At 37.2% G+C, this 19,809-nt stretch overlaps 1 protein-coding gene across 3 annotated transcripts; it reads left to right on the forward strand.

Annotated features, from left to right (window-relative positions):
• The first annotated feature begins 7,262 nt into the window (after window positions 1-7,262).
• Window positions 7,263-19,512, forward strand: LOC308696875 (putative ATP-dependent RNA helicase DDX6). 3 transcript variants are annotated; one of them, XM_081375802.1, is made up of 14 exons: window positions 7,263-7,443; window positions 8,314-9,228; window positions 9,787-9,850; window positions 9,980-10,084; window positions 11,378-11,507; window positions 11,599-11,745; window positions 11,847-11,941; window positions 12,104-12,226; window positions 12,323-12,451; window positions 14,797-14,913; window positions 15,057-15,120; window positions 15,242-15,343; window positions 17,407-17,653; window positions 17,786-19,512. In XM_081375802.1, exons 2-13 carry the CDS (start codon window positions 9,053-9,055, stop codon window positions 17,631-17,633), a joined length of 1,479 nt encoding a protein of 492 aa, XP_081231928.1. In that variant the 5' UTR covers window positions 7,263-7,443; window positions 8,314-9,052; the 3' UTR covers window positions 17,634-17,653; window positions 17,786-19,512. The 3 variants fall into 3 exon arrangements, with proteins under 3 accessions (XP_081231928.1, XP_081231927.1, XP_081231929.1); XM_081375801.1 differs by having other exon boundaries at window positions 17,823-19,512; XM_081375803.1 differs by having other exon boundaries at window positions 17,828-19,512.
• Window positions 19,513-19,809: the final 297 nt, after the last annotated feature.

A 19,809-nucleotide genomic window follows, 5' to 3' on the forward strand; every position in this document is an offset into this window, starting at 1 on the left:
ACCAGCCATGAGTTAATGGGGGCGACTGAAAATAAGAGAAAAGTTTTTAGGAGCATGTTAATCATATTCATATTCATATATGTACATGTGTGCATGCAAATATAAAGGCCTGGATACATACACACACGTGTTCTTGTGCACAAACTATTTTGAGTATTACACACATTCCTTTTCACAGAGATGAACTTTATCCTACTCTGAGCTGCATCCAATATCCATTCATCCATCCAACATTACCAAACCAGTAGGCACACACAAGTGCAAGCACGTGTGCACACAAAACATGTTCATGTACACAAGCTATTTTGATTATTACATTCTTTCCTTTTCACAGAGATGAACTTTATCCTATTCTGAACTGCATCCAATATCCATTCATACTTTCAACATTACCAAACATGTGGCACCACACTTTTGAACTGTCTTTGCCCTGCAATGACCCTGCTACAAAAAAAGTCCTTCTTTCAATGTCAACATCAGAAGATTGTTCATCATCATTTGTTGCAATGTCTTTGATCAAGAAGCTCATGCACAGACAGCTCATGCACTTGACCATTGTGCTGGCACTAAATGAATAAGCAGGGTGCTATGTGACATTTATATAACGTCTCTATGCTATTACTTTTGTCAGCTTTATTGTGAAACATGAAAATCCCAAAACACATTGTTATAATATTTTGTCTGGAAGATGTGATGAAATGAAGAACAAGAAATAAAGACTTGGCGGGGTCATTGTGGAGCAATGTGTGTGTGTGTGTGTGCGTGTGCACGTGTATGCAGTTCAGAATAGGACAAAGTTCAATCTCTGAAAAATAAAGTGTGTAATCCTCAAAATAGTTTGTCTACAATAACATCTCGGTTACGTATGGTAACCCTCGTCCCTAATGGAGGCACTGGAGATGTGTCAAACTGACACTAGGCAAGGCAAGTTTATTTATATAGCATGTTTCATACACTATAGCAATTCAAAGTGCTTTACATAGAGAGGAATAAAAATAATCACAAAATAAAAGCAAGGAAAAATCAAACAGTTATTCAAAAGCTTTACATAGAAAGGAATTATAATAATCACATTATAGCAATTCATAGAGCTTTGCATAGAAAATAGCCAAAAAATAAAAGCAGGGGAAATTAAAACCGTTATAAAAGGAATTAAAAGAGATAAATGATACAGTTATAAAATGAATTAAAATAGTAAATAAACTTCTCATCTGGCAAAACACCGGTGTATCTTATTTTGACTCTGAGATTTCCCCATGACGGTCAGTATTCTTCTGTGGATTTTCATATACCGTGCATTATCTGAGCCCACCAGATTAGTAATCTGTACCAATCCAGACCAGTAATCTGTACTAGTCACCACAGTGTTCCCTTGACCACCATGAGTCAATCCCTCTCAAACTCCACCACAGAAAGGTGAGCACTTGCTCACAAATTTGATCATCAGGACCATCAGGTTTCCCCCACTACTACAATACCCTTCACAAAACACCGGTTATCAGACTCACCATGCTTAGAGTGAACCCTTGGTATTTTTAGTTGATGTGATCCTAATGATCTGAGTGATCTGTTGGGTTTATATTCAGTGAGCATGTCTGCAATGTATTGAGGTCCTAGGCCATTGAATGATTTATATACCAGTAATAATACTTTAAAATCAATCCTAAATGCAATTGGTGTAAAGACCTGAGGACTGGTATGTTCATATTTTCTGGTTCTGCTCAGAATCCTGGCGGCAGCGTTCTGTTTGAGCTGCAACTGTCTTATGGTCTTTTTGGGAAGGCCAGTGAGGAGTCCATTACAATAATCCACCCTGCTGGTGATGAAAGCATGCACAAGTTTCTCTAAGTCTTGTCTGGAAACAAAACATCTATCTTGCAATATTTTTTAGATGATAGTATCCTGATTTAGTTATTGTTTTGACATGACTACTGAAGTCTCCAAACGCAATGACTTCAGTTTTGTCTTTGTTTAGCTGAAGAAAGTTTTGGCACATCCAACTTTTGGCTTAATCAGTGTATTGGCACAGGGAGTCAGTGGGGCTATAATCGTTAGGCGATAGGGCTAAGTAGGGCTAAGTAGAGCTGTGTGTCGTCTGCATAGCTGTGGTAAGCAATTTGGTTCTTTGTCATTATTTGGCTCAGTGGGAGCATATACAGGTTGAACAGGAGTGGCGCAAGAATTGAGCCTTGGATGTCCACTCAGACTTATGGTCTCCTATACTCACATAATAACCTCTCCCACCTAAGTATGACCTGAACCATTTTAGGACTATCCCAGAAAGCCAGACCCAGTTTTCTAGCCTGTCAAGAATTATGTTGTAATCGACAGTGTCAAATGCAGCACTGAGGTCGAGTAGTACCAGCACTGATAGTTTGCCTGAATCAGTATTTAAGCGAATATCATTTATTATCTTTATGAGCGCTGTCTCTGTGCTGTGGTGCAGTCGGAAACCAGATTGAAAATTGTGAAAGTATCCATTCAAGCTTAAGAATTTTTTCAGCTGAATGAAGACAACTTTTTTAATGATCTTGCCTATGAAAGGAAGATTTGAGATCGATCTATAGTTGCTTAATATGGTCTTATCCAGATTGCTCTTTTTCAGGAGGGGCTTGACAACTGCAGTTTTAAGGGAGTTTGGAAAACTCCCAGACAGAAGTGAGGACTTTACCACAGGAGTTTACTAGGAGATCTGCTTCTAAACAGTTTAACACACTTTTGAAAAAAGATGTGGGAAGTGCGTCAAGGGCGCAGGTTGATGTTTTAAGGTGCTGTACGGTTTCTTCCAAAATTTTGCCATCAATTTCTTCAAAATCAGACATAGTAACTACTTTCTTAGGTTGTTGTCTGATCTGTCTGACCCCAGAGCAACTCAAGGATGTGCTGGTCACCTTTCTGATATTATTGATTTTCTCAAAGAAGAAGGAAGCAAACTCTGAGAGCAATTCATTGGGAATCTGGCTTGGGGGGTTGTCAGTCTCTCAGTAGCAAAAAGACTGTGTGTGTTGTTTAAGTTGCTGTTTATAATATTCCAGAAGAAAGTCTGTCTAGCTTTGCCTAGTTCCATATTGAAAGCATGGATGCTGTCTTTGTAGATGTTATAATCGACTACAAGTTTTGTCTTCCGCCACATGCGCTCTGCTTTTCTGCATTGTCTTTTCATATTTTGCACTGCTGTTGAGTTTCTCCAAGGTGCTTTTTGTCTGCCACTCTTCTTCCTGACTTTAACATGAGCAATATCATCAATTACACTTATAACTTTTGAGTTAAAGACCTCTTGCAGAGGTCAAGGAGGAATCAAGGAGAAAATCAACAGAGTCTGCAGATATGCTTGGTGTTAAGGATATAGCCTTCATAAATAGTACATTAGTGTTCTCATTTAAGCATATCTTCTTGACAGACACAGATCTAGCTTCAATGGCAGGAGAGATCAATATATCGAAGAAAATACAGAAATTATCAGACACCCTTAATAACAATCGATGAAATGTTTAGACCCTTACTGATAAGTAAATCTAGAGTGTGTCCACGATTGTGTGTGGGTCCATGTACATGCTGAGTCAGATCAAAAGTTTTTAAAACAGTTTTGATTTATTTTGCCATATTGTTTTCTGCATTATCTATGTGGATGTTAAAATCTCCAGCAATGGCAAAACAGTCAAACTCTGAGGTAATTGTTGATAACAGTTCTGTAAAGTCCTCAGCAAAGGCTGGAGAGTATTTTGGAGGCCTGTAAATAATAAGTAAAATGCGTGGAGCACCTTATAACACAATACCCAGATATTCGAAAGATGGGTAATTCCCAAATGATATTTGCTTACATTGATAGACATCTTTAAAAAGAGCAGATACACCCCCACCTCTTCTACCTGCTCTGCAGACACTCATAAAAGTAAAGTTAGGAGGGGATGGTTCATTGAGGATTGTTGCACTGCAGCTGTCTTCTAGCCATGTTATGTTATAGAAACATAAGATCCAGGTTCTTTGTGGTTATTAAGTCATTGACTAGAAGTGATTTATTTTTAAGTGAGCGGATGTTTAAAAGTGCTAACTTAACAGTCTTACTTTTTGTCCCCACAGCAATCTTAGTTTGACGTGTAATAGGCACCAGATAAGTTGGGTTTGCTGTACGGCTTGAAGACCTTAGACTTTCTATCATGTAATAGAACAGCAAAGATACAGGCACACTGGGTTCCCGCTTGTTTTGTAAACATTTGAGAAAGTCACTAAGGGGGTCGTCCTTGGGAGCCCCAATCACCATTGAGAGTATCAGGCCAAAAAATTTGCATGTGGAATTTGCATGTCAAGCCATGCCCCCAGACATATGGGTATAGAAAGCCGCTGGAATGCAGTACATCTTTCAGGTTTGTGCTGAGGAGCATCTCGGCCATTCAGCGGTCATCACAGAGTTGTGGCAGGAGAGATCCCTGCATCAGGGAATGAGGATACGTAACCAAACGTTCCCTTTCTCTTGGTCACGTACCAACACTAAGGGGTCCCTCTAAACGCCAAAACTGCTGTACTGTGTCATGTGATAAGGTAGTGCAAATCTGGGCAAGCCTCTGCGTGCAAATGACAAGTGCAACAACACTCACTCGTAACCTTCTAACACCCAGGGTAAATTACCTCAGGTCTCGCTTCCAAGGGACCTATACTCACCTCAAAGAGGTCTCTGCAGCTGTAGGGAAATAATTTTAGGAAAAAAGCTACGTACACCTGGTTGTTAAGGTTTCTTTAACAACCAGTTAAAACTCGACTATAAAGAGTGCTAAATGATGGAGAAGGGTTCACCATTCAAGGGGAACTCAACTAGACCGAAAGAGCACACGTTAGTGCAAGCACTACACCCAGACAGTTTGTCCAAAACTTCCCTGATGTCACCAGAAACACAGGATGAAACTGGTTCCATTCTGAGATTAATGTTGGGTATAGCCCAGCCCACATCTCTACATATGTCTGCTAGTGAAGCACCGTTTACCAAATCCTAAGTGGCAGCAATGCCTCGAGTGGAGTGAGCTCTCCCTCCTAATGGGCACGGTAGATTTTGGGCTTGATAAGCCCAGAGAATGGCGTCCACAATCCAGTGGGCCATTCTCTGTTTGGAGATCGCCTTCCCCTTCTGCTGACCTCCCAAGCAGACAAAGAGCTGTTCAGATTGTCTGAAACCCTGTGCTCGATCCAGGTGCTGCACAGGACACAACAGGGACAAGGCTGGGTTTCCGGGTTGCTGGCAAGTTCACTACTTGGCCCCTGAAGGAAGTAGTGGGAAGCTTGGGCACATATCCAGGCCGGGGTCTCAGGACAATGTGTGAGTAGGCCGGCTCGAATTCCAGGCATGATTCACTAACCGAGAGGACCTGCAGGTCCCCCACCCTCATGAGAGATGTGAGAGCTAAAACGGCCTGAGTGATGGTATCTATCGCCGCTGATGATAGACCTTTGAATTCCTCCTTGTCCCATCGAGGGACCAGATGTGGAGGTTCCAGAGGTCTGGGCGCGGGAGCCAGATTGTGCCCTGCCCTGAGAAAGTAACAGATTCACCAGGGAGGGGACTACAACATGACCGTGAGCTCTGAGACCCAAGTCTGGTTGGGCCAGTGGGGCACCACCATTAGGACTTGTTCTTCATTCTCCAGGACTTTGCACAGTGTCTGAGCAATGAGACTCACTGGGGGAAAACTCACCCGGGGCCATTTGGGCCAATCTCCACCCTGGAGATTTATATACGTCACTGTCACAGTGTTGTCTGTCCAGACTAACATGTCCTTGCCCTAAATCAATCGAAGCCTCCTCAAGGCCAATAGCACAGCCAGAAACTCTAGGCAGTTGATGTGCCAGTGCAGGCGGAGCCCTGTTCAGGACCCCAAAACTGCATGCCCATTGCACACGGCGCCCCAGCCTGTCTTGAAAGGTGTCTGTTGTGACAACAACACGCCTGGACATTTGTTCTAAGGAAACCCCCGCCTGTAGAAATGCAAGATCATGCTCTGCAGAGGGGAGAGATTGCTCGTTTCCTAGTTGACCTGAAGAAATACAAAACCTGTGCTAATTGAAAGTAATTGACAAAGAGATTGAATCCAATATTTAGTGATAATATAGAGTAATGACAAAAAAATTGTAGGCTGGTCATTTTTGACCGGAACCACCACAAGTATAACGGTGGTAAAAACAATTTACTAAATAAAATTACAAAAATTCTCAAAAATGTTTGGGGAAGTAGTAGAACTAGCTTTTTTTTTTTTTTTTTGGGGGGAGAAAAAATCTTCACTGGGTCAAAATGATCCAAACACAACCAGAATGAAACCTTTTTTTAATTAAATGAGTAAATTCTGAATTATGCTTTGTACCTCAAAATTGCTTATTAAAGAAGCATAAAGTTGCTTCCTCACTAGTGAGCATGTATTGCGCATACACTCTCCATGGTTTTACACATAATTAAAAAAAATATATTAATTGGCCCACATAAGGTGCCATTAGTCCAATGCGGCGCATGACCTAATTTCTTTGACACCCCTGGCTACTCTAATATGAAATTACAATGTATGCTTGTGTTCAGCAGAAGAAACAGGTTTGAAACAACTTGAGGATAAGTAAATGATTACAGAATTTTCATTTTTGGGTGAACTATCCTTTAAGGATGTGGTTATGTGCTTTATGTGCCAGACTTTCATACTGTTGAACCTGTACATTACCTTATTATTTCCCATGTTACCTTATCATTTCCTCAAAAAGAACTGGCCAGATGCACATGAAACTTTTGCTGTGACCAGTTGCCAGTTCCTGTTGCAGTAAACTAAACAACTGAAAGGTGTTCATAACATAACCAAATTAGATTTTGCCCCCTAACTTTTTTCCCCCTAATTAGATGTTTGTTCTGGTTTTTGAATGTCAAATGCAGTAATTATTAATCAGCTATTTTCATTAAAGCATCGTTGTTTCCAGAGCTGTTTTGCATCTGTATTTGGCTAAATTTAGCAATTGTTACTACAATAAAAACTGTGGTAACTTGGTAAGTATTAGTCACCATAAATTTGAGTAACAGTAGGATTCTAAAATCATTCATTATTAATTAATATTTGTTTTTTTTTTGTATTTCAATATAATGAATATTATATTTATATTTGTTTATTGTTATTGTGCATTATTTATTATAACTAAGAATGCCTGAAATACTCTATGGTTACCATAGTCGTTTTAAGGAGAAAAAGACAGAAACGCAGTAAAGTTAGGGTCATAAGAGCCTCCGTACCGTTGATGGCAGCATTTCACATAATGTGCAGCGCTCATATGAACCCCAGTGACGTTCAATACATGTCGACCGTGTTGACAGAAATACAACAAAGAGACGAGCTGCTTGTAGCGACGTGAGAAATAAATACCACGTTAATAACCAAGTAATTTACCTAATATGTAAGGCAGCATAGGATATCGATACGAATAAAGGTAAATGTTTGATTTTTACTGTCGTGGATTATGAAGTAATATTGTAAGGTTAACCACCTAGCTTAGCACAAATCATCTGCTAACTAAACAATTTGATGTTGGTCTGGTCGGGATTTTTAATGATTTGCCTTAAAGTAACTAACATGTAAAGCGATGTTTATATTATTTGTGTCCTGGAAAAAATAATCTGTCTCATTCTGTGTTTGAGATGCTTGTGTTTAAAAAGTTAAAGCCAGACTTTTATTTCATATTCGATGGTTGTGAAAACTATTGAAGAGACACGCTGCCCGATATTGTATTTTTCCGTTTAAAGGTGGTAACTTAATGTTAAGTTTTGAATAAAAAGTAATTATCTGTAAACAAGGGAAAGTAAATATGATTCTAAGTGACATTTATTTACCAACTGTTGGAAAGTAAGACATTTTAACTGGAAAGTTGTAACGTTACTGTTAATGACGCTGACAAAAAAAAAAAAGTACAATAATGTTATTATTTATTTTTACCGTGTTAATTCAATGTAGTTCCTTTAAGTATCACTTAAATACGATGTTTTTTGAATATCGGAATCATCATTATGGTGCATATCAAGATATTATTGTATTTCCATTTTATTACCATCACTGTACCACGGTAAATTGCCGCCACAATACTTTTTGTCAGGGAAGCATTTAGCAGTTTTATCACATTCGCAGTTACAATACAATATAAATTACAATAATAACCATTGGTTTCACAAAAAAAAATAACAGTTAATATATTTACTTATGTAAAAGCATAAAAATATATATATATTTGGAGTCCCTCAAAGCTTCCAGAATTTTTCCAGGTAATTTGCAGAGTGACTTTGATTTCCATATTGTTTATCTGCAGGTGGAACAGGTGTGGACACAACTGGAGGGCAACACAGAGGAAAGGACATACACAAGACTTTCAACTGGCTATTCAAAGAACTGGCTTGTATTCAGCGCTGTTTGACTTTTGAACTGCGTCACCCTGAAGTGTTACTTTGTCTATTAATTTTTGAATGTGTGATTCTACTCTCAGATGTGCTGGAATGAATTCTCCCTGCCAGGCAAATGTATAAATGAACCGAGTCTGGTCTCCCTGATCAGGACATTTGAGAGTTTTACTGCATCTGAACAAGAAAGAGTGAAAATCGGCAGCCAAAAGACCACAAAGCACTGTTTTTGCACTGTGCAAATATTGTGTAGACAAACAAAAAGAAAGTTCTGGGCTTAGGAGCATTAGCTCTTTCTGTACTTCCCATTGCCTTAGCAGACTAGTTATTTATCACACCTGTCCAGGTATAATTTTCTATACTGCGTGCAGGTGTGCAATATTTATGCAAATAAATATTTATTTCTCTTCTTTTGGAAGAGCTCTTGTTAAACACCTTGGGTGGCAGCATTGCTCTTATTAATAGAGCCTAAGCTATATGTTGAATTTGTAAATATCTAAAAAAAAAAAAAAAAAAAGATTCTTTAGTGAAACCTATTTACTGAGACCTTGTGGACACTGTGAATGGGTCATTAGATCTTATTAGACCTTGGTAAGGCTTTCGAAAGTGAAAAAGAATATAAACTGAAAATACTCACAAAGCAGTGATAAAATGGCAACAAGGATGGAGAATGCTGGCCCAGCTGTCATGGGGTTGAACACACACAACAGGCAGTTTGTAGGACAGCCTAAAGCTCCTTCTCAATTAGGACCCCAAACTGCAAGTCCTCAGCCCATGGGGACCCAGAAACCTGAAACCAATGCATTTCAGGAAGGACCTGGCATCAGGTAAGCTTATCATTTCGCCACATTCAGCAGACTTGATTGCTTAGCTAGAATGTTTCTATTATATATAGCATGTCTGTGTACACTACCTTTCAGAAGTTTTAAAAAGAAGTCTCTTATGCTCTCTTAAGGCTGCATTTATTTGATAAATGACAGTAAAGACAGTTATATTGTTAAAATATGATTAACATTTCAAATAACTTTTCTATTTTAATATATTTAAAAATCAAATTTATTTCTGTGATGGCAAAGCTGAATTTTCTTCAGTCACATAATCTCTCAGAAATTTTTGTTGCTCAAGAAACATTTTCTTATTTTTTTAATTAGTGTTAAAAGCAGTTTCATGCAAAGTTAACCATGCTACAATTATTATTATTTTTTTTTTAGAAAGCATTTATTCGAAATAGAAATCTTATGTAACATTATAAATGTCTTTACTGTCAAATTTTAATGTGTCCTTGCTGAATTAAAGTTGTAATTTCTTTAAAAATAAACTTTTAAATAGTGGTGTGCAATCTGTTTATACTGTATATAAAATATTCACTTACACTACTTACACAGGTTTGGTGACGACTGGAAAAGAAGCCTACAGCTTCCCTCTAAGGACAATAGAGTCAAAACTTCCGTAAGTCTTTTAGTGAAACTTAAAATAAAATAAAATAAAAAAAACAGTGTAATCAGAGTCCTCAAATAGTGTAATGCTGATACAATCTCCTTATGATCCAACTATTCCATGCTCTTTCTTTCTCTCAAGGATGTGACTGCAACCAAAGGAAATGAGTTTGAGGACTACTGCTTAAAGAGAGAGCTGCTGATGGGCATTTTTGAGATGGGTTGGGAAAAGCCCTCCCCCATTCAGGTAATAGATGTGGAAAATGCAAAACCTAGACAAGTAGACAATTTTTTTGCATAAGAATATGCTAGATAAAAACCAGTGCCCTCCCTTTTTAAATTCTTTATCTGTTATTTATCTAGAATATTAATAAGCACTGTAGAACATCTGTCATCCAATCAGAATCAAGTATTCAATAGTGCCATGGTTTTTAGGGCTCTTAATTTAATTAATTAGTTATGGAAAAATAATGGCCGCCCCACCCCAGACCTGATTGGTGACAAACCTGATGCAGGGCAACAACTCACTGCGTGATGGAGCCTATAGTTAGAATGCCCCTAAAATTCAAGATATTGGGGAAAAGATTCTCCTGTATGAGTTTTTGTCTCATATTTATATCGTATGATATTTGTCCTGAATAGCACGAGTGCAAATTGGATATTAATTTTATACAACAGTTCAAAAAATTAGTTAATATTGTGTTTTGTAGACACAATATTCTGTTTTTGCTCCATTTTGCCAATGATAATATTACCTATAAAGCCAGAGACAGAACTGTTGTTCGCCAAGCAAGCGCGTTCTGAACGAGAGAGCCGTTTACTTCATTCCTGAATGAATCAGCCTTTTGAACTATCCAATGAATGAATAACTTTATAACTTACTCATTAAGTCATTTACCACCACCTACTGGCAATTTCAGTTTCTTATTTGGGCTATAATTTCATTTTAAAAAAGGATCAGTTAGCCTACACATCCTCATGTCGTTTCAAATCTGTGTGACTTATGCAGATTTTAAAAGAAGATATTTTGAAGAATGTTGGAAACCAAACTGTTTTTGTTACCATTGACTTCTATTGTATGAACAACAACAATACTGAGACATATTTTTTCATATATTTTCATTTTTGAGTGAACTATCTCTAAATATACATTTGAAATCGATCAATATCTTGGCATTATTTAATTGTAATTGCAGTGTAAATGCATTCATGCCACCTCTGAGCGGCAATGAACGGTCTGTAAATGGATCTAAATACTATTTCAGATGTAGCTTCTAAAAAAAAATGTCGAATCAAATACAATTGGTCTTTCTAAAGCTACTTTTTGTAATGTCTATTTGATGCTTTTCTCATCTCAATACAGACTATAGTGAAACATCATGTCATTAGATTAAAAATTTGATTCACTTGACAGCCCTATATATAAAATGTACAAATTATTATTTTCAATCTTTTAATCAACCTACCAATCTTTCTGAAAAATATCGGTATCTTCACTGTTTGTGCTTAAGTAATAATTTGGTTAAACAATTTATTTTAGGAGGAGAGTATTCCTATTGCCCTCTCTGGACGTGATATACTGGCTCGTGCCAAGAACGGGACAGGAAAGAGTGGTGCATACCTGATCCCCCTACTGGAGAGAATTGACATGAAAAAGGATCATATTCAGGGTATCGCTCTCTCCTAAAACTTTTTACACAAGATATACATTTTTTATCCTCTTTTTTTTTTTTACTGTGCTATATTTCTCTTTGCCTGCAGCCATCGTGATGGTTCCCACTCGTGAACTAGCTCTGCAGGTCAGTCAGATCAGTATTCAGATCAGCAAACACCTGGGCGGTGTCAAAGTCATGGCAACCACAGGTGGGACAAACCTTCGAGATGATATTATGCGCCTGGATGAGACAGGTAATGCTCAGTAATCACATAAAAGATACCTAATCGTAAAGAGATTACAGTGTGATCATCTTCTGCAATAAAAACATGTTGTTTAAAACTCTCTTCTGCAGTTCATGTTGTTATAGCAACACCTGGCAGAATTTTGGACTTGATAAAAAAGGGCATAGCCAAAGTGGATAAAGTTCAGATGATGGTTATGGATGAGGTGAGCGTTGCACAAGCTTACATGCCCATCAGAATTTTAATAAAATGTTATTCCCTGTTGCACACTGTCATAATTGTACATCTTAAGATAGTTATTTAGGTGTTTAGATGTTAATACCACCAATATCAAAGTTCAAGCTGTTCATTGCCTGTTTTATTGTAGGCTGATAAGCTGCTCTCTCGGGACTTTGTGGTTCTTATTGAGGACATCATTGGTTTCCTTGCGAAGAACAGACAGATACTGCTCTATTCGGCCACTTTCCCCATCAGCGTGCAGACGTTCATGGTCTGAGAAATCTTTTAAACATGTTTATGCTTACATTCTGCTTCACGCTCTTTACATCTAAATGTTTTCCATTTATTCGCTTTTGTGTGTCTGTAGGCAAAGCACCTGCAGAAGCCCTATGAGATTAATCTGATGGAGGAACTGACCCTAAAGGGCATTACCCAGTACTATGCTTACGTCACAGAAAGACAGAAAGTCCACTGCCTCAACACACTGTTCTCCAGGGTAAATAGTGAATTTCACTTTAGAACATTTAATAATTAGTTAATGGAACAAGTAATATTTAGGCTGGGTAAAATGTCATGTCACAACCTTGATGAGTCATTTTTGTAGCTTGGTTTTGATTTTTGATTTTTTTTTTTCTTCTTTAAATATACTCACACTTGAAGATCTGTTCTTTTGATTAGTTCGGTCTGGACCAAAAAATATAATTATACATTTTAGTCCTGGTTCGCTTAGCGTTCACACTGTCATTTTTAACACCGAACCTATAGATACAAAAAAACAGCACTGGGCCGAACTTCCAAAACATTGCTGTGTGCTGGATTAGTATGTGCATACATATGGAGTTTTTACCAGCTGAGAACTTGTGTAGGGCTTATAAAATGTGTAAAGGAGTCAAAACAGCACCAGAAATTTCTCCGTTACACACACAAAGTTCTGCTGCAAGAAGAAAGATGCAGTTCTGACAACAGTACTGAACTATAGTGGGCAATATTGCAACTACAACAAGAAAAAACAGGTATGCTTGAGCATTGTGTCCTTTTTAGGTTCGCATCTTGTGACATTATGTCCTGTTTTTTCGTTGCCTTCTTTGGTCCAGTGGGATGTCAACGATTAATCGACGATCGATTAATTGTCGATAATACATTTAATCGATAAAACTTATCGATCATCGATTAAGCAGGTCTTCATGCGCGTGTGCGCTGCTCAACCGCGAAACATGTAAAGCGAGCGCGCCGGAGTTATGTTTGGGACCATTTTACACCTTCATCATGACTATAAGTTTGCGTGTGCATTCGCAGCCTTTTGTTTTGTGCAAATGTAAGTTGTAATACTTTTTATTTTGTGTAGGCCTATCTATATCTGATTTATCTCATATTGGATGCATTTGGTTAAGAATTAACTCTGTAGTAAAGCGTCAGCTTCAGCGCGCGCAGCTCAAACGGCAGTGCACGACTAATAATGACTATTGGGACTGTAATATTACATAACATTATAAAGAGAACAATATTGTAATAAAACGTGAATTATTTGGGTTTAGTTGCCGTGTCGCGTTGCTCCAGGAAGCGCGCGTCCACAACATGAGTAGTTCTGAATAACGTTAACTTAGTTCAAGTTCACTTGTGCATGAATTTGCGTCATTTTGTGCAGATATAATTTGTAATATGTTTATTTTTTAATATATCTGATTAATCTCATATAGGATGCGTTTCTTTTAGATAAATAACGTGCTAGCAAAGTGCTCCAGTTGAAACGGTAGCAGATTCATTCAGCGCGTGCAGTTGTTCCAGGAAGAGCGCGTCACACATTCTAAGCGCATATGAGGCGGCGTTGGTGACACGTTGTATTAGTAGTTATATTTGATTATTAAATAATTAATTTAATTATCAATCACATCGAAACATTTTACAATCCTATTAGCCCTTTATTTATATTTAAAACCATTCTCATTGATTTGGTGAGGATTATAGCGTTCTGAGCAGCATTTGCACACCCTGTCATGCTGTTGGCCATAGCCACTGCAGTAGACGCATATCGCAGTATTATGGCTAACGATTAATCGATTAATTGATCGTTAATTTAAATGACGATCGATCATAGGAATTTGTGAAAATTGACATCCCTACACACCAGAGTTAGTTTGGAAGCGGACCGAGACCCACATTTTCAGAAGTCTGTATTGGTGCGCACCAAGGATTGGATGGCAGTGTTTACACTTATTCAAATGAACCGCACTAACATCAATCATTTAAATTGAACCAAACCTGCCAAGTGTGAACACTGGACTACACTACACAACTTTTGCAAAGATTTTTGCCCTAATTTTCAGATTTACAAGACAAAACAGATTTTGGAGTTGACAGATTTCACAGAAAATCGAGTAGTGTATAATGAGCACAGACTCCAATTTCTTTAGCTTCAGATTATGATTCCATCCTGAGTCGATTTTAGCATCGCTACTGTATATTACTGTAAAAGTGATATACAAACGATGCATGTGCATCAATAACAATAATAAAAGTGCATAGTTAATCTACTATCTTAACATAATATAACTATCATAATATGGTTGGTTTCTGTTAATATCAAAGGCTATATTCTTAATATGTAGCTCGGTTCAGCTAAAGTCATTCACTGTTGATTCAGAACTAAAGATCATCAAATGAGTGCAATTCATCTATAAAATATCTCTGTAGATGTGTCAGTACAGTCAAATCAGTAATATTGCTGAATATTATGTGACCCCAACTAAGTTTGTCAGTTGTGGTATTGTGATTTTAGTGAATTACAACCAAATGCTTTGTTTCTACAGTTGACATGACTTCACGCTCTTGTTCTCTCCACAGTTGCAGATCAATCAGTCCATCATCTTCTGTAATTCTACTCAGCGAGTGGAGCTTTTGGCCAAGAAGATCACACAGCTGGGCTACTCCTGCTTCTACATTCATGCAAAGATGATGCAGGTGCGTCTTTTGTCGTTGTTAGTTCCAGTTTAATTCAAATCTGTTCAGTGTGACTAATTTATTTCAGTCAAATGCTTGAAACTTTAGTTATGCAGTTATTTGTGACTGCAAAAATATTGTGCTTCCTTTCATTCACATGGCAGGAATACAGAAACCGTGTTTTCCACGACTTCAGAAATGGACTCTGCAGGAACCTTGTTTGCACAGGTGAGTTTATCTCTTTTCTTTTGCATAACCCCAACCATAAAAATAAAATGTATATTTTCTTGTCCTAATAATATTATATTTTTGTTATTCCTAATTCAGTGAATGTGTGCTTTTTAAACAGATTTATTCACTAGAGGCATTGACATCCAGGCAGTAAATGTGGTCATCAACTTTGACTTCCCCAGGAATGCAGAAACGTATCTGCATCGCATAGGACGCTCAGGTGAAGTTGACAAGCATAAATAATGCTTAGTGTTTTGGATTCAATTATTTACATTTATATTTAAAATTTGAACACTTTATATATATTTAATACCACTTAATGTTTTTAACATTGACTAGAAAGATTTTTCTAGTCAACTAGTAGTCATTCATTTAAGCCATTAGTCGACTAATTTCTTACATATAAATATAAATTGCTTAAATATATACTGAGGGGAATACTAAACAATAATGAGCCTTTTATATATATCGGCGTAATCTAGCCTATTCCGAGCTATGTACGCTAAAGTAATGATTATGAATGTGACGGAAAAAATAGCAATGAGACATTTTAATTATGTATTAATAAACTGGTGTTTTCTGTGTTGGGTACGTAAGGATTACATAAGCAGGGAGCATTTGTTTTCGATTTGAATTGGTTCATTTAAAAGTAGACATTTCAAGCTTTCTATAGATATATTTCTCATGTCTGTGAGGCAAGTAGCCTATATGCTGAGTTTCGGTTCATTTTTGTGACGTGCTCCAGTTCACAGAGACCGAGACGGCAGAAAGCGCATCCTATTTATAATCTTTATTTTACAAAGCCACAGTGTTTTCTTGTTAGGGTTAGGATTGCACAAATAAAAGTAGACCCTTTACAGTTTCGAATGATGTATTACCAAAAATGAGTATTTTAATTTGTTTCTGCTGTTGTCAGGAAAAAATGCAAGGGATCGCGCCTGCGCCTCCATGTCATGAAGTGCGCTATACTCTAGCTTCCACACTCCACACAAACACTTCGATATGCACCTAATTAGGCATGTGCCGGTATCAAATTTTCATGCTGCGATTAATTGATTGAGCTTTTATCACGGTATTCGGTATTATCACGGTATTTTAATTGCTATAATTATTAAAGGTTAAAAATGAACAAATTAAATTAAATATAATTTGGTTTTCATTATAATAAATTATGACACAAGTAAAAATATAATACAAATGAAATATAGTGCACATATTTAGCTAAATACTCCTCTCTATAGCTATTTTTTCTAGTCAACTACGTGTTGGTCATTAAATGGCTTTCCTGAGGTAAATGTAACGTTCTGTGACATAATTGTTCACCTGCAGTTTTATTGACCTCTTTCCGTGGTTGAAAAACACTGATTGATCGATATTATGTGTGAGGCATAAATACCTTTCAATAAGTTGTACTGTATCTTTAAATAAAAAGTAACAGATTATCGGTTTGCTTGAACTGAGGCGCTACAGCGATTGGTCACGTCACATTTACAAGCACCAAAACGGTATTTATTGTCTGAATTTCGTAATAAAATGGACAGAACATGAGAGCTGACAATTTTCAAAAGTAACCTGCTCTGTCTAGTCTGGCGATGTCAGTGTACTCTTTGCTCCGTGATTTTTCTCTGAGTGAGAAAATGAATGTGTGGCACGAGAGCGTGTGAAAAGTGTCGATTGCGTGAGTCTCACGCTGAATGCGTAGAGTTGACAGCCCTGCTTTTAGAAGGGGGATAAATCGACGGCAGCGTTCCTCCTTCCGCCATGCTTCTTCTGCACGTGAGGATTGTTTACATTAGACTAGAGTGCGCACTGAGCCGCATGCACACAGCGCTTCTACATGTGGGGATTGTTTACATCAGAGTGCGCACTGTTTCGCGCAGCATACGCAGTGTTTGTTTAAGCGGTTGATGGAAAATAAGCTTATGCACGTTCTATAAATATAAATTCTGATCTATTATTTTTCACGGAATTTTGAAGTGCCCGCGATAAAAATATCGTGCATATTCATTACCGCGATTTATCGCATTACCGAATACCGGCACATGTCTACACCTAATAATAGCGCACATTTATCTAGGTTAACGTTAGAGCAAGCAGCCATTGAAAGTAGCTACTTGCATGTATCAAATGATAAGCAATTTTTACTTGGCCACAAGTTTTTTTTCTGCTACTAATTTTGGTTGACTTAGCCTCTTCTAGTCGACTAGCGGGGGCAGCACTTCAAATTACAACCGCTTTTATTTGATAATATATAATTTTACGGTCTCTTTGTTTAATTTATAGGAAGGTATGGACATCTGGGTTTGGCAATCAATCTCATTACTGCTGAGGATCGTTTTAACCTGAAGACCATTGAGGACCAGCTGGTGACGGACATAAAGCCCATTCCCGGCAGCATCGATAAGAGCCTGTATGTGGCAGAGTTTCACTCGGTGGACCCTGACTGTGAGGAGGAAGCAGAGGCGGAAGCGGAGGTGTTTAAGCCTGCCAGAGGGTCTGACGCCCTTTAGGGAGCAACATTAGAGAGCAGGTGAAGGCATACAGTTGGGTGGGCATGTTAAGAACATTATGCACATGTAATGGGGAAATTCATTAAAGTCTAACGTTACTTTATTGATCTGATATCTAATATTGCAATGTGTGTTATTTCCATCTGAATCAGAGATCATTGGAGTGACTTTACCATCTGCTCTTTCTAGGACAGTTGGATAAATTGAACCTGACTTTTGCACAAACATCTCCTATTGCACAAACCAGTTACTACTCGGCTCATATATTTCCTCATCTTTTCCACCTCCACAGTATTTTTTTTTTTAGTCCCTGCTTATGTTTTGCTCTTTTGTTTGCATTCATTGTTCATTTTTGGGGAGTTATGCCTCTTTATAAATGACTCTACACATTCCATTTGAGACTTGCAATAATAAAAACAAAGCATTCAGAGAACAGTTCCTGTTTGATCGAAAACTGTATTGGTGAAAATAGAGCATAGCATGCTTGCATCATTAGTTGAGAATTTATACTCAAACCCTTCAACAAAACATGTTTAACCCAAGTGCCTTAATATATATCGTCTCTGTCTTAGACTGGTATATGTCATTGCTATGTTGAAGTATTCCCAAAGACTAAACCGCAGGGTTTTGCAGCACATCGGTGCTACCTGATTCTGTGAAAGAATCATTGGTATTGATTTACTTCTAACATGAGAAATTCATGAAATTCTATTCATATTCAGTCTGAGGCAGCTGTAAAAACCAGCATCCATTCAAATATTGCAGAGCTCAGGGTTGAGGTGTCAACACTAACATTGCACTAAACTGCCTGAGAAAAAAAAACATCTTTTGCATTAATATTGGTGCTTTTTGAAGTTTCATTGGCAGTCATTGACAAATGGTTGACAGTATTTTTCATTGGAAATCATTAAGAAACTTGGAGGTAAATTATGGTTTTTAACCGGATAGTCAATTTGTGGATTTTTTTTTTTTTGTATCTTTTGATATTTTTTATATAATTTTGAAACTACTATATAAGCTATTCCTAATTTAAATGGGCATGCCAAAACTGGCATAATGTAAAAGATGTCAGACTACTACATGAAAGTTGATTTAAAAGTCACCACAAATGATGTTAAAAATCAAATGTCTGAATGCAGTTATCAAATCCTCACATTTGTATGCACAAATACGTCAAATATTTGTCAAAAGGGGCTGTTTGGTTCATTTTATTTTCATTTATTCAAAGATTGATCAGTAGAGCATTTTGTTGTTCCCTCTACGTTACATATTTGACAGTTTTCATTTCTTTAGATATTAATGAATGTATGAAGTGGCTAATGAATGGACTTTATGCTATTTCCAGATAAAAACTTTTTTTTTTTTTTTTTGCTAAAATGTTTGCTTTTATCTTTTTCTGAATTTTGCCTTTGATTCATATTCTGTCTAGTGATACAAATACAAAAAAAATACTTAAGTACATAAATATACACATATTACTTGGCAGTAAGGAGGTAACTTGCTTTATTTTTATTTGGATGTTTGCAAGAGGAACTTTTCATAACCTTGTTTCATTTATGATTTTTTTTTTTTTTTTATCAAGACAGAGTATTTTTGTATAGCAAAATTGTAGCATCTTCTCAGAGGCAGCTGTGATTTTTTTTTTTTTCTTCACCCAAGAGATGTTCTTTATTGTGGAAAAATAGTTATTGCTACGCAGGGATACGTGGAGCTTTAGTGTAGAAACCTCAGTTTGCATGTTTCTTTAACTATTAAAACAGCACAGTTCAGGCAAATGTTTATTGCAGAGTTAAATTAGGAAACCTTGAGCCAGATTATAAATATCTGCTGCTGATGATGATGTGCTGTTGAAAAATAAATTTGTGAGATTATTACCATATTTCAAAATGGACAAACTTTAATTCTTTATCCATCCTGCAGTGATGAGCTTTTTTCTTTTTTTTTTTCTTTGTTGCTGTTGTTTATGGTGAGGGTGTTTCTGAAAATAAAAATGTATACGTTATATAAATAAATGGGGAAGCAGATTTTGTGGGGACAAATGTTTACTTAACATTGGATTTCAGGATAAAAACTAAAGCAAACCAAAAGTGTGTGTGTGTGTACCATATGTATGTACCGTATGCCCATCCAACAAATATGCAGACACGCATGATACCCTGTTTGTAAGTCTGATTGA

Source organism: Scardinius erythrophthalmus, assembly GCF_964197995.2.
Source record: "Scardinius erythrophthalmus genome assembly, chromosome: 10".
In the NCBI taxonomy this organism is placed as follows: Eukaryota; Metazoa; Chordata; class Actinopteri; order Cypriniformes; family Leuciscidae; genus Scardinius; species Scardinius erythrophthalmus.

Bases quoted from the DNA above. Each gene is read 5' to 3' on its own strand.
- LOC308696875 (XM_081375802.1), top strand. From the start codon at position 9,053: ATGGCAACAAGGATGGAGAATGCTGGCCCAGCTGTCATGGGGTTGAAC. The intron at 11,508-11,598 runs GTATCGCTCTCT...CTTTGCCTGCAG, and splicing joins GAAAAAGGATCATATTCAGG to CCATCGTGATGGTTCCCACT. The intron at 12,452-14,796 runs GTAAATAGTGAA...TTCTCTCCACAG, and splicing joins TCAACACACTGTTCTCCAGG to TTGCAGATCAATCAGTCCAT.